This window comes from Copidosoma floridanum, unplaced genomic scaffold, assembly GCF_036245765.1.
Source record: "Copidosoma floridanum isolate Cflo_tuat_1 unplaced genomic scaffold, Cflo_Japanese_pri ptg000004l, whole genome shotgun sequence".
Taxonomy (NCBI): domain Eukaryota; kingdom Metazoa; phylum Arthropoda; class Insecta; order Hymenoptera; family Encyrtidae; genus Copidosoma; species Copidosoma floridanum.
Window position 1 is genome coordinate 31,832,335 of NW_028321881.1, and position 15,586 is coordinate 31,847,920.

The 15,586-nt window shown below is 32.2% G+C and overlaps 1 protein-coding gene across 6 annotated transcripts in view; it reads left to right on the top strand.

Moving 5' to 3' along the window:
- ash1 (histone-lysine N-methyltransferase ash1) overlaps positions 1 to 15,586 on the top strand; it is a 403,336-nt gene that overhangs the window by 321,705 nt on the left and 66,045 nt on the right. For all 6 annotated transcript variants that reach the window (XM_089595732.1, XM_089595729.1, XM_089595737.1 and 3 more), the window contains one exon: positions 352 to 518. In XM_089595732.1, coding sequence (XP_089451858.1) covers positions 352 to 518 — 167 coding nt within the window. The remainder of the gene's footprint in view (positions 1 to 351; positions 519 to 15,586) is intronic.

Consider the following 15,586-nt stretch of genomic DNA (forward strand, 5'->3'; position numbering starts at 1 on the left):
GCTATCCTGGTTACAAATTTCTTATCTCTAAAACTTGTTATTTACCAAAAAATTGGTAATTTTGTAGCTGAATTGCACAATATATGATTTAATGAACAAGATATTATAATGACTCCTATTCTAGTGTCATTTGAATTTATGTCAAGATACTTCAATTTGATACATGCAAGTCTCTATTTTATTGCATAGCTTGCATTATGAAATTCAAAAAATCTAACAAACGTATGAAATATGATTTTTTTTAACAATTAATGCATTAAATTTTTGAATTTCAATCATAAAAAAATTTTTAAGGTGTCATCAATATTATGCTGAAAATAAGTAATTAAAACAGATTTTACTTTATTACAGGCCGGCCAGCCAATTCAACTTCAGAACACATTTATGTGTGTGAGTACCGTGTTGACCGCCAGGCTAGACTATTTACTAAAGTCGCGCGCTCACGACATCAAGTCTGTACGAAGCCATACGCTTTTGAAACCTTTCTGCAGCGCAAAAAACACTACCGCACATACCTAGTAAGTATTCATGTACGTGTACACAAATGTGTGCAACTATAGAAGTTTAAAAATGAATGGTATGGGAATAGAAGCAAGTTACGTCTATGATTTTTCCTCTAAAATAAAATCGAACTTTTATTGTTCACGTAATAATAATTGAGAAATCCTGAAAATAAAGTTTTACACTGTTTCAGTCAAGTTAGTTTAAACACTTGAACTGCACACCCAACTAAAACAGATTGTTAAATAGTTAGCAGGATTGGAAAAAGTAGTCTAAGGTGGCTTGGGCGATTTTTATCGGCTTGATCAAAACCTCTGAAACTCTTGAGTTATGTAAATAAAGTATGCCAAATTCATTTGCGATAAGAAAATACTGGGGTCAACGATTTAATTTTTTTCGCAAATCGCTACTGAAAATTCACCAATTCAACACCTACTCTTATGGACAGTGGTTACAAAATTGACTATATCTTCGAAAATCTATGATTAATCTCAAAAATTTTAAATAGTACTTGTATATTTTTTTGCAAAGAATCTATAAAATTCTTAAAAATATAGGGTCCACGACTTAACTTAAGAAAAAAATCAGAAGAAAAGTCTAAAATATTCATCTGGCTTGTTTCGCAACATCTCTCAATTTTCACAATTATAATTTTACGGCATTTTTCTGTTAATTTCTTCATTTTGTACTTTTGTTTTATCGAAATAATTGTATTTATTGAAAAGTTTACCGTCTAAAAGCGTTAATTTTTTAGGGGCCCTTATGGCACCCTACCCTAGGTACGGTACCAACTGCCCAAGCCAGCTTTAACATTATCGTGCACTCATAAATACTGTAATTAGTTGTATTTTAAAGGAAACTTGTTACTAACATAAGGCATCTTATTTCTTCAATGACATGCGTACAAAAGCTACTAAACGTAGTTTGCACTCTCTCTTCCTATCTTACACACATCACTCACCCATCGTTGTCGCAATCTCAGCACTCTATTACTTATACACTAATACATGAAAACTGCTATTCTGGCACTGTAGTATCAAACACTTAATTTTAAATTTACTTTTTTTTAACACACCTTAGCTTTTAAGTTTATAGCATATTAAAACTTTATTCTAAATTCTACAACAATTTTTAATTTTCTCTAAATTTTGCAATTGCAGCTTTAATTAATGGATTTGTATAAATGATTATTATACGATGGATTAACATGATTTTCTGAATTGATCTCTATAATATTTGTTACACCTTCAGTACAATTTTTGTTAACAAAATGAAAATGAGTTTTAATATACTTTAAATTTTTTTTACAATTTTCAAATTTTTTAATATATAATGCACCTGAATTATCTTTATATACTTTTGTAAGTTTCTTGATGGTTAAAAAATCTTTTTATATCTCTTTCATACAAAAAAATTCACTCAGACATTTAGAGAAGACTACATATTCAGCTGCTGTTCAAAGCTTAGTAATGCTATTTTCTTTCTTTGATCTCCAAAATGTAGTAATATCCAACATATTTATGACATATCGTGATGTAAATTTTCTATGTACTACATTACCAGCCCAGTATTTATCTACAAAATCTAATGCATCAGAATTAAAATTACTTTTATTTGCTAACTGTATGTCTTATCTTTAATTCTCAAACATGAATACTTTAAAATCCTTAACGCATATTATAGTGTGCTGAGTTAAAAAAATTTATAAATCTACTTGAATAATTCACATTACATTAAATATCGTTCCTGAGTCGTTCCTGAGTTCAGGAATTTGCACAAACCATGTGACCCATTTTGGCAGATGGGAGTGTGCTTATAAGCTACGTGAAAGTTATGTAGGAGGTGGGGGAGATGATGAATTTCCATCAAAGGTGAGTATGCCTAGTCAACTCAGATGACAAATCCGCTCAACTCAAATTCTATAATAAAATTTTAATACTTCAGCTATTTTAGCTATGAAAACAAATTGCCTACGCATACTCATCTTGGTTAGAAAATATTAATAAAAAAAAAAAAGGTGTGGGTCTCGGGACCCCTGGCAGAAGTGAAACTTCCAACTTGTAAGTTATTGAACTCGGTGTAATAGAAATCGTATGGTGTTATGTACACTTTTTACAAACTTTAAAATTGAATTATTGTATGTACGAAAAAAAAAATTTGATAAGTAGATCACTTGTATTTATTTAATTCATGTCATATGTAGTCACGGTGTCATAATTACAGTTCGGAAAATATTTTCAAGTACAAAGTAGTATTGTATAGTTTTGTATTCATGATTTTTAGAACGAAGTTCTTTATGTCGCGTTACTCGGGGGGCTGGAATTTTAAAACCGACAGATTTTTTTTTTTTTTGAATCAGAAATCTTTTCCTCTCAAGTTTTTCCCCTCACCCTGTCTCCCCTCACCAAGTGGTCTCTACACACTTCCCCTCTCCTCACTATATATGTATATCTGCCAACCGTGCCGTCTTACTCTTCTCCACACCTCTACCCACCCTTCCCCCTCACACTCCCAAGCATTTAATTTTATTTTCCCACAGTAATTTTTCTTTCACTTTGAATTTTTTTCTTTTACAATTCTAAAAAAAAAAAAAAAAAAAAAAAAAAAAAAAAAAAAAAAAAAAACATTTTTCACTAAAGGGATTTGAACTCTTGACCTCCTGCACATGAGTCCAGCACCTTACCCACTCTGCTACGAGCGCTGCCGATTAGAGAAAGTCGGTTTCTTGTACTTATCATGCGGTTCGTAACTATAATATTCCATCTTTATATGCATTCACTGATGCTACATTTAATTAATGATAAATTGTGTATTTGTGTTGAAAAAAAAAAAAAAAAAAAAAAAAAAAAAAATTTAATTAGCATTAATATGGTAATGTAGATTAAACATAATAAGACGCGTTATTACGCATTAAATATTTGTATTTTATGCATTTGATGCATAAAATACCGACCGATTTTTATTAAACCTGAGGTTTTTTTTGGCATTACAGTAATGCTAATAATTACAGTTATCAATAAATTATTTAATAAATAAATTATTAAAATAAACATATACGATAGAGTTGCACAACGTATCAATGGTTTTTGAGATTTTGAATTCGACTAATTATGTTACAATGTCACATAATTATATAAAATAAAAAAAAAAAAAAAAAAAGGGAATGAAAAAAAAAAGATTAAATTTGAAAATAAGAAAGAAATTAAATAAAGGAAATACAAAAAAATGAAAAAAAATGTAATAAAATGAAATATGAAAAAAAATAAAACAAGAAATGGAAAAAAAAAATAAAACAAGAAATAAAGAAAAAAATGAAAAAAAATGTAATAAAATAAAATATGAAAAAAAAAACAAGAAATGAAAAGAAAAAAAATAAAACAAGAAATAAAGAAAAAAAAACAAAATAAAATAAAAAAAAAAACAACAAACCAGGGGGGATAAATGGGTCATGGGACCCACGGTAAGAACGAAGTTCTTTAAACATGAGATGAGTATAGACTTAATTTCTCAGGTAACAAGGGGGTCACCAGACCCACAGGAAGAACGAAGCTCTGTTAACGTTAGTACTGCATTCATGTTGTTTACTAAAACAAACACTTGAAAAACGAATAAAAGAAAAAAAAAAAAAAATATTTTACTACTCACAGTGGTTGAACTTCGTGAGTACTGTATTTATGCACGAAGTTCTCACGAAGTTCAACCATCGTGAGTAGTAAAATATTATTTTTTTTTTTTCTTTTATTCGTTTTTCAAGTGTTTATTTTAGTAAACAACATGAATGCAGTACTAACGTTAACAGAGCTTCGTTCTTCCTGTGGGTCTGGTGACCCCCTTGTTACCTGAGAAATTAAGTCTATACTCATCTCATGTTTAAAGAACTTCGTTCTTACCGTGGGTCCCATGACCCATTTATCCCCCCTGGTTTGTTGTTTTTTTTTTTATTTTATTTTGTTTTTTTTTCTTTATTTCTTGTTTTATTTTTTTTCTTTTCATTTCTTGTTTTTTTTTCATATTTTATTTATTTTATCATACACAAATAGGAAAACATTACACATGTTGAAATTTTAAAAGATTTATACATATAAAATAATATAAAAATTCACATTAAATTATTTCATTTTGTGTTGAGTCTTCCTGTGAGAATTCCATAACAGAAACAATCGGTCTATGGAAACTAAAATATGAAATAAATAATTTTGATTCTATTTTTTCAATATCTCGGGAAAAAACGGCATCTATAGTGGTCCCATGTCTAGTTGTGGCTTGATTACGATTATTAACCATGTTTAATTCTAACTTGTCTCGTAGAAAATCAATTAATGGCAATGAATCGTTTGATGCAAAATTTATGTTGAAATCTCCAGCAAGAATAATAGATAATTTTTACTAAGTAATGCAGCACCTGTAACAGTATACTTTAGTAATGATTCATGGATGAACTCAACGATTTTTTGAACAGTCTGATTTATAGAAATATATATGGAAACCATTATAATTGTCAATCCGGTCGGTAAAGTATATTCAATAGCACACGAATCACCAATTTTAGATTGACTGTAAATCAGTGACTGTAAAAAAGAATAGAGAAAAAAACGCAAATATATTACTTACAATATATATGTATGTGTATATATATATATATATATATATATATATATATATATATATATATATGTATACAATCATCACGTATGTACTCTATACAGTAAACGCACACTCTCGTAGTCTGCTTACCTCTATACTGATTACGGCTACGGTAAACGGTTTCTATACGTTACATCAGTACCTTCTAGTGCCAGACCTCTACGCTTCTATACCTTATTACCTTCTCATACGTGCACGCACACACACACACACGTTCCGGCTTCGGATATATATATATATACATATATTCGTTTCTATATATATTTCTATACACGCGCGCGCTTGCTCTTTCTCTCTCTCTCTCTCTCTGTCAACTGTGGACTGTTGTCGTACGTCATCGTAGCGTACCCTCTCCCCCCGCACATCTACTCATTGGTATACGGTATATATAGGTATAGTTCCCGACTGCTTCTTCTGATGCGCGTGCGCGCTACTCTCTCCCATGCCCCGCTCCCCGCTCTCCGCTCCCCCCTCGCCACCAAGAACCGGATGAACACTTTTGCGTTATATCAGCCGGTTTTACTCGCCTCTAGACTTCCAATACGCGGCTATAGAAGTTTCACTTCAAAAAAATTATTCGCATAAAATGCGACTTCCTTCAAAATGAAGTCATTAACTGTGCTATTAATTCTTTGCAATCAAATCAAGCATATTCAAATCAACACATCTTCATTTTATCATACCGTTTCAGCATTTTACTGAAAAATTGTGAAATCTACATAAGTTTCAAATTCACAGTATAAAATTTGAGTAGAAATCTTATTTTTATCAACTGTAAATCATACATACAATTCATCGAATTTATTTTTCTGTCACATATATATAGTCCCATCTATCTTGTCCCATGTATATAAACGATACGATCAAGGCATCAAGTCGCTGCGCTGTGAGTATAGAATATATGTACTCAATCCATAGTTCGTACGCTTCTCTAGCATATGGACTTATAATGCTATAAACACATGAGCAGCGATGTCCTAAGCGCATAAAGTTATAGAACTAACGCATGCACAGGTCGTATGGGCTCACCGCATGTGTGATTCAATGCTATAATACCATTTTTCTTCTCTGCGTGCAGGGACCCATCAGCCAGAAAGCGTAAGGAAAAAGCGTGCACTTGTTGAGAGGGGAAATGCAGAGTAGTAGTGATGATACAGAAAGATAGAGGGATAGAGACAGACAGCGCAGGGCCACATCAGCCAGAAAGTGTAAGGAAAAAGCTAACACTTGTAGGGAGAGGGAAGACAGAGCAGTAGTGGCGACACAAAGAGAGAGAGAAAAAGCGTGTACTCCCGTTTTTGCTGGTGGAAAAAAAAGAAAGCCAAATTAAAGAGAATTTGATTAGGAATAGAATGCAAAAAGAATTTTTGCAAACCAATGTTATTTAAATAAATGGGGGCACTTTTTGGTCAACATGCATACACACGACTCTCACACCAATCTAAGCCCAGGTGCCACAATCACATAACCAGTAGGAAATTAGTGGCAAATTTGAATACTAAATTAAAAAAAATAAATAGAGAGAGCAAGCATTGAATACGCGTGAACAAGCATACCAAGCGACCCACAAAAAGGTTTTGAAAGAGACTAAATGTGTGTATGTATGTTGGCACCCTCACTTTCCTGCGTAAACATTATTACGCAATGCGCATAAACTTCCGCGCGCTTGCTGGTAGAGGAACAAGCCAGGAGATTAATTTTGGTAAACGATTTCGAGTTTAACCTACACACAACACTCGACTTGATCGTTCTAAAAAATGATCAAGTTTTTGAAGTGAGAACTTCTTTAGGCGCGCCTCGGTTGGGGACCAAAACGGTAGAAACGTACATACACATATATATATATACTGCAGCTCGGTGGCGCTCGAGTCTCATCGTTCGCCTTCGAATTCCGATACATACATACATATATACATATATATAGTCAGCATGTAGTGTTATGCATGTTCCTTTTGCCGTTTCGTAGTGTGTTACTGTGTACAGTGTCCACGTATACAATGTATTCATGCACGTGTGTATGTGTGTATGTGTGTGTAACTTTTTTTACAGAATTACAGATGCAACCATGAAAGTGTGCGTGTATCATGAGTGTGTGTGTGTACTTTCTACTCTTACTATACAAGTTTGTACATGCTTGCCTGCACGCATGTGTATAGAATATAGTAATAACACTACACACACTAGTTAATATTATTGTTTTGATAAAGTACATTACCAAATGATTTTTGCATGAATGACAGACCGATGCAGATAGCCAGTATTGTGTTACGTCGGCGTAACGTATGAGGTTTAAGCTAAGCTTTCGCTTATTGCTCAAGATTCCTTTTACTTAAGTCCCCTGTTCGGGCCGTCAGATAAACGAAATTAGGCCGCGATGCGAGGCGATGAGGTACGTGAGGGAGGTGCAATCGGAGGTACGGGAAGGAGGGTACCGTGAGCAGATCAACTTGCTTGCTCCTTCGCACAAAGATAAGCAGCCCGAAGGGTTCAGAAAGGCTGTTCGTGAGAATGGGTGCGTGGGTAGAAATTAAAAAGATATGTTTGTGTTAAAATTTTGCTTACTATTCTTTTTATTGGCTGCAAACAAATCGACCGGTATTTTGACTGCAGAAAACTAGGATGATTTGTAAGAGTGCTGCCAATTGAGAGCAGCAGTATATGGAACTTGACCAAGATAAGTCAAGCAGAGGTCCTCGACCAAAAAAAAGTCGAGGGTGGTAAGATTGATTGATTGAGACTGGCTAGTGTAGGAGGCTTCGGACCTTTTATACGGTTTCATATGGGTCAATTCGGGGGTGCCATTCTTGTGTACACGCATAGTTGGAAGATTGGGAAGAGGTCCTGAGTGCAAATCGGGAAAGCCATCATCGAATGGGAAAGCTTGATTTCTAGGTCATGCCCTTGAATAATTCGGGGCTGCCACTTAAATTCGAAAACGTGATGATTTGCAAGTTTAGAAAATCCTCTTTCCAGTCCAAACCACTAGAGAGAAAGTAGACAATATTCCTTCTTCTCCCGTCCCTCCTCTAATGTTATTACTAAAGTAGTGTTAATTATGAAAAGAGGGAGCGGTGAAAACAGTAATGGTTTAGCAGTAGCAGTGATAATAAAAATAAAAATAATAATAGCAAATACATTAGCAATAGTTTCAGCAGTGGCAATAGTAGTAGTAATCGCAAAATGATAATACAAATAATAATAATGATAATAACAATAAACGTAATAGTAATAGTAACCTAAGTATAAATGTTGTCAATAATTATTATGTTGTTTATGTATATTTCCAGTAGTGGCAATATTCTTGAGAGTGGGAAGGAAAGGGGGAAAAAAGGCTGTTTATTTGTACACGGTAGTAGTGAAATAGGGTTGCTTGTTACAGTGCGGGAGTAAAGAGGGCGCCAATGGCCAACGAGGTGTGTGACTTCGTTTTATTTGACTAAAAACAACATTTGTTGTTTGTCACCTCTTGGAATTTTTCCACAAGTTGGCGTGTTTTGGCGTCTGAGTTTTCACGGAAAATTTTATTTAGAGTAATTAAGGTGCACTGCATGCTGGTGTGTCTTCTTTGAAACAGTTTCTTCTCGAAGGTGGTAAGGAACGTCGAATGCCTCTCCCTTTTGATGCTGTTTGTGCGGATGGATGGGAATCTTAAATAGCGAGGACAGTGTAGAGGAGTGGGTGTGTCTGGTAATTTAAAATTTTTGAGGATTCAGCTGCGGACGTTACAATTGATTAAACGGATTTGATAATATTGTTTAACCTCTAAATATTACAAATTACGCCATATCTTTAAAAGAAAGCAAGATGGAGCAAAAATAACTAGTTTTACAGGTTTCCTAAAAGTAAAACAAATATCGTGGCACACTAAAAAAGAGGTGTGGAGTTATGTGTATATATAACCTTAAATCAAATTTTAGTATTTTGAATATTTCTTTATAAAATTAAGGTCTAAAAATTATTGGAAAAATTATAGCAAATTTGCAAAATTATTACAAAAATGAAGGATATATTTCTCGTTTTTTGCTCAACAATAACCTTAAAAGATATTTTTTAAAGTTCCCGAACCTTTTATACATGAGAAGTGTACAGGGAAGACATAAATATACCGCTGTAACCCATAAAAAAAATACATTTTAAACTAACATGTATTTACAAACCGTGTATTTTACAGTATACATGTGATTTCTACATACATGCGAGAACTTTGTTCTTACCGGGGGACTCCCGAGTCCCACACGCTGGTTTTTTCATTGTTTTTCTGATAAATCTTCAACTTTTTTTTATTGTCAAAAACTAACACAATTTATACTTCGATAACGCAATATCTCTGAAAAGTGTGTTGAAAACTAAAGAAAGTTTGTAGGTCAGTTATTTAGCAGTCAGTCTCAAGTGCAGCTGCTTTGCTAGAACGAGGATTTGATTCCCAGTGAGGCCAACTTTTTAAAAAGACGAATCTATCTGGAACTTGTTCAAGGGTCTTATAGCTGTTTTTGAATCTCATGGTGATAAGGAGATAAATTTCTTAAACGTTTTGGGTGGATGCAGGTCTAACTTAGGAGGTCGAGAAGATAGGTAATAAGGGTTGATTGAGAAAGTGGAGGAGCTTGAATCAGATTTGTGGATAATGAGATGTAAGTATTATTAGATGTGTTTTGGGTGCCTGTAAAAATCATTCAGATAATGTTTAAGTTAAAAAAATACTACAAAAAATTGTACATATCAACTTTATTTATTAAATACCTACACTTGTAGAATAAAAAACTAATTTTTAATAACTTAAAAATTTTACTACTATTACTATATATGTTTATTGCCTAGGATATTGATTTCTCTAATCTTTATCATTAGCACTAGAATCTCCTAAGTCCTATTAAAACAATCAAATTATGGATATATAGTATGTAGTAGGCTGTTGAGAGGCATATTTTTATTGTATGGAGGATAAAGGAAGCTGATAGTAATTTTTTTTTAGTTACAAAAAACAAATTTTCCGTGTTTTGTAAAGGGCTGTAAGAAACAAGAGGAAGCCTACCCTAATATATACATACATTTGTATATACATATATATATATATATATATATATATATACACTAGTAAGGCTCACGCCCCCCTGCGCGCACTGCGCGCCAACCCCCCAACTTCCGAATATTGTGCATCAATACAAAGCAGCATCAATACAAAGTACAATTAGTAGTTACGTAGATGCTAGATCTGTAAGTCCAATGGAAGCAGCTTGGAGACTTCAAGAATATCCAATTTGTGGTAGAAGTCATACAGTTGTAAATCTAGCTGTTCATCTTCAAAATAAACAAAAACTCATATTTGAAGAAAATAATATAAAAAATGTAATAAAAAATTATCAAACACCCCTTACAGCTTGGTTTAAATTAAATAAAGTAGATAATTTTGCAAGATCGCTAAAATATGTTAACATTCCAGAACATCACATTTTTGACAATAAACTTAAAATTTGGAAAAAAAGGAAAGTTACACTGAAAAATATTGCTATAGGTAGATTAAACATAGTATCTCCAAAAGATCATGAACGCTTTTTTTTAAAACTTATTTTAAATAAATTACATGGAGCTACATCGTTTAAAGACGTTAAAAAACATAATGGAATAACATTAAAAAATTTCGGGGATACTGCAATTGCAATGGGTTTAATAGAACATGATTCTGAAATCGACATTATTTTTAAAGAAGCCATAAAAATTATGTTTCCATACCAGTTAAGACAATTTTTTGCTTGGTTTTTGATTTCAGAAAACATTCAAGGAGATAAAATATGGAATGAATATAAAAAATATTTTACGGAAGACTTCGATAATGATAATAATAATTGTCCTCTTCTACATATTAATCAAATTTTGGTATCAGAAGGTAAATCATGTGAGTCTTTTAGTTTACCGACACCAACCATTAGCAACTATATAAATAATTGCAATATTGAGAAAATATCTTTCAGTAAAAAAATGTTCGATATAATGTACACAAATTTAAATGAAGAGCAAAGAAAAATTTTAAAAACTATTTGTGAACAAGATGAAAAATTATATTTCATAGATGGTCCTGGTGGATCCGAAAAAACCTACTTATATAAGACACTCATTTATTACTTTATTTCTAGAGGTAAAAATATTTTGTCAATGGTTTGGACAGGAATTGCATCTGTATTACTACCAAAAGGTATGGCCAGTCATAGAACTTTTTGTTTACCTCTAGACTTAGATAATATTAAAAGTGTATTTTTAGAATTTGAAACTGAAGAAAAAAATTAAGGGAAGTTGATTTAATAATATGGGACGAGGCTTCTATGATTCCGAAAAAAGCTTTAGAAATCGTTGATAGAACGTTGAGAGACTTGTGTAATACAAAACTTTGCTTTGGTGATAAATTAATAGTATTAGGAGGAGATTTTCGACAAATCCTTCCAGTTATAAAAAACGGTAATAGAACTATAATAATAGAAGAGACTATTAAATCATTACTTTTATGGAACTTCTTCAAAATTTTAAGATTACGAAATAATATCCGTTCTAGTAATAACGAATTTTCAAAATTATTGTTAAGAATTGGAGAAGGGGATATAGAAACATTTAACATTCCTAAATCCTGGATAACAGATGATGTCTGTACCAAAATATTTGGTAATTACAGCAACTGTTTTGACAATAACGTGATACTAACTTCACATAATGAATACACTTTTTTTTTAAACAACAAGATTTTAATTAAATTACATGGGGAAACTAAAACTTATTACAGCATCGATACTGCAACATATAAAGGTGTTAATAAATCAGATAATAATATTTACATACATTTTCTAGTAGAAATGTTAAGCAACATTCGTGAAGGCTTGCCACCTCATAAACTTAAATTAAAAATAGGTACAATAGTAATGTTAATTCGAAATTTGAGTATATCAGACGGATTATGTAACGGTACACGATTGCGAATTACTAAATTACTGAAGTATAACGTAGAAGGCGAAATAGTAACGGGAGAAAAAATTGGTAATAAAGTTTTTATTCCAAGAATTACATTAATTACTGGAAATACTTCATCATTACCTTTTATTTTATATAGAAAACAATTCCCATTAGTTGTAGCATTTGCTATGACTATAAATAAGTCTCAAGGTCAAAATTTTGATAATGTGGGATAATTAAAAAAAACCTTTATTTTCTTATGGTCAATTATACGTGGCTTTATCAAGATGCAAAAATAAAAATGGAATTTTTGTTCAAGTCGATAGAGAAAACAGTTTAGAGATTGAAAATATAGTTTGGAAAGAAATTTTTGAATATGATAATGTATCTAATATTCATAACATGATTTAATTATTATTTTTTCATGTATAGGTAAAATTAATTAATTAATAATACATATCATGAATGTATATTGTGTTCATCTATTGTACCGATTTCAGCATTAATTGAAAACAAAATAGAAATGGACGTAAGTTTTCGTGGTTTCATCAGGCTTTATAAGATGACTCATAAAGTGATGCGAAACTTTCATTGTTTATATTAATGATACTCTAAATTTAACTTAAGTTTATGTACGTAAAAAGAAGAATTGTGTAATAAAGGACTATATAAGTGATGATGATATAATAATTATACGCACCAATATATGTGTATATATTATTTGGTTTCCAAATATTGTTAACTCCATATGAATTGGTCTTTAAACGTACTTAGTTGTATAAATAATGGTGTTTTGCGCAACAACCCCCTATAAATCAATTTATGACTTAAGTTTAGCTGATTATAGTATTGTACAGTAATCTGTAACTATTCGATTAAATATTAAAACATACATTGTTATTATCCCATGAATCCATACGTGGTTGAACCCCCTGGCTTGAATAAAGACTTATACCATACTTCTATACTATTCGTATAATATTTTGTGGGGGCGGTGGAGGGCCATGAAAAAACGTGTGGGGATCGGCGGGGGGCTGTGGGGGGTTTTAAGAAAAACTACAATATGTCAAAATAAGCAAGAAAATTACGGATTTTTACCTTATTTTGTGGGGGGTTGGTGGGGGGGAAAATGAGGGGCGGTGAGTGGTTTGTGTGGAATGCCCCACTGAGTTAACTATATAATATAGGAAGATATATATATATATATATATATATATATATACATATACTAGTGAAGCTCCGCCCTCTGCGCGCCTCACACGCTAATCTCCATTATTGTTTGTTATTCCATGCTTCTTATAGTGATAACAAATATATTTACATGAAAATTTTATTTTTACCGTATCAGACAGTTCTAGCTTGAAATAAGTGCGTCAATAAGAAACTTAGCATGTATCTTCAATTTTTATATTTTTTGCGGATTTCGATATTCGTTCCGTGATAGTGTAGAAAGCATTCTTTGATCTCATTCTCCTTTCACAATCAACTATGTACTTAGTATAAAGTATTCTCTTCCTCTTGATAAAATTTTGATGGCGATAAGCGAATAGTTTTCAAATAAACCCACTGCTTTAAGCTTTATGTACATATTTTTAATTTTATTAACCTTTAAAAGAAAAGACTATTTAAATTTTATCATGTTACATTTGAAGTACAAATAATTAATCAACTCCCTTATTAACATTTATATATCTAACAGCACCGTAGATATTATAAAAATTACTTGTCTGCTTCTGTAAGTTGACTTATAACTATTAGCCCCCTTAATATGGCAACAATACTTCTGCGGTTTGTATTATTGTATAACTTAGTGTTATTAAAATATATGTATGTATTGGTATCATGTCATTCAACAAACAAAAAAAAGAACAATTTTTACATAGTTCATCACCAATATTACAAAGAAAAGCTTAGTACACCAAAAACTTTATACTGACTTATAAATTTAAATTTAAATAATGTAAATATGATCTTACTCTTAGTTATAAAATCAAATTAATTATTAAATGTATGTATGTATTAAGTCCATCTATGTGTGTCCTGGGCGGTGTGGAAAAATACATGAAATCATGTCACTGAAAGTAGGTTTTCAAGTATGTATGGGATCGGTAAAGGGCGGTGGGGTGTCTTGATAAAAAATAGCTTAAGTCAGAGTAACGGGAGACACGTTTAAATACATTTATCTTGTTATTGATATGTATGTTACCATCAAATAATGTCAACTTACATTTATACATGTATGTATTAGTTCTTCTTGTATCTCTTGCCCTAGTTTACTAATAAAATAAATTTAAAAATGAAATAAAATAGATACATGTATGAGTATGGGTTGGTTTTGAGAACCGTAAATTATCGTTAGGGTATCAGTAAACGTGAGCTTAGCCGAAATAAGGGAGAAAACGATGGAATTTCACCTTATTTTCTTGGAAGGCAGTATGGGTTTGTATCGATAGCCCTCTGCTTACTACGATCGCCAATCCCCTGGGAGTTTTCGAATGTAACTTCTCCTAGAGAACGGAAACGATTTTTTAAAAGTTGTTATTAAATAAAAACACCAATCATTCAAAGATGTAGTAATGTAGTAATCGTTAATATAAAGCGTTTGAAAATACCGTAAATGCCATGGGTTTAATTAATAATACTTAAGGAGGCTCAACACATCATTTTTTCTATATTATAGTGCTCTACGTCCGGCGTCTTTGATAAGGGCACTACTATGGGCACTTAGCACTTGGGAAAGGGACAAGGGATAGGAGACCTCCCATTACTGGGAGGGGGTAGGGAGAAATTAGTCAATTTTTCTGCGAAAAGGTCGCCTAAACCCTTCTCGAGGAGCAGTGCGTGGTGAAAAAGCACATGTGAAAAATGACAGAGATACTTGCCCGAAAAGTCGCACTGGCCGGGAATCGAACCACGGTCTCCCGTGGGTCAATCTACGACCTAGCCGACTAAGTCACTGCGTGCTCAACAACACACCAACACACCATTTATAGTAAACAACATATATAGATATAGTCATGACCATAGCCATATATATTATTACTTTCACTGCAGAGCAGCACAAAAGCTTCGTCTGCTCCATGTGGTGGTTGATGTTTACATAGATATAACTTTTTTATTGTACGTAAGGATAGTTAATATCAGTTGCTAAAAAATGTCCACGAAATGTCTATTATAAGTTGATAAATACTTTAAATAAAAGTTTACGCATTACGCATAACTATTTATATTCTAAATCATATGGTTTTTTTATCAAACTGCACTTCTTTGTTTCGAAGTAAAAAAATATATTTGTTCAATTCATTCACAATAAATTTTTGAATACATTTCTGCTTGGCGCGTTTTTCGCAGACGACATTCTAACCAGCATTATACGCAGCAACCTATATATTTCTTATGTTTAATTGAAAGAGTGATAGTTAAACTACATGTCTCTAGTTTTTTGTTCATGTAGGAAGTGATTTGAGAGAGTTATGCTGAGATTTCCGGTGAAAAAAGTACCGTC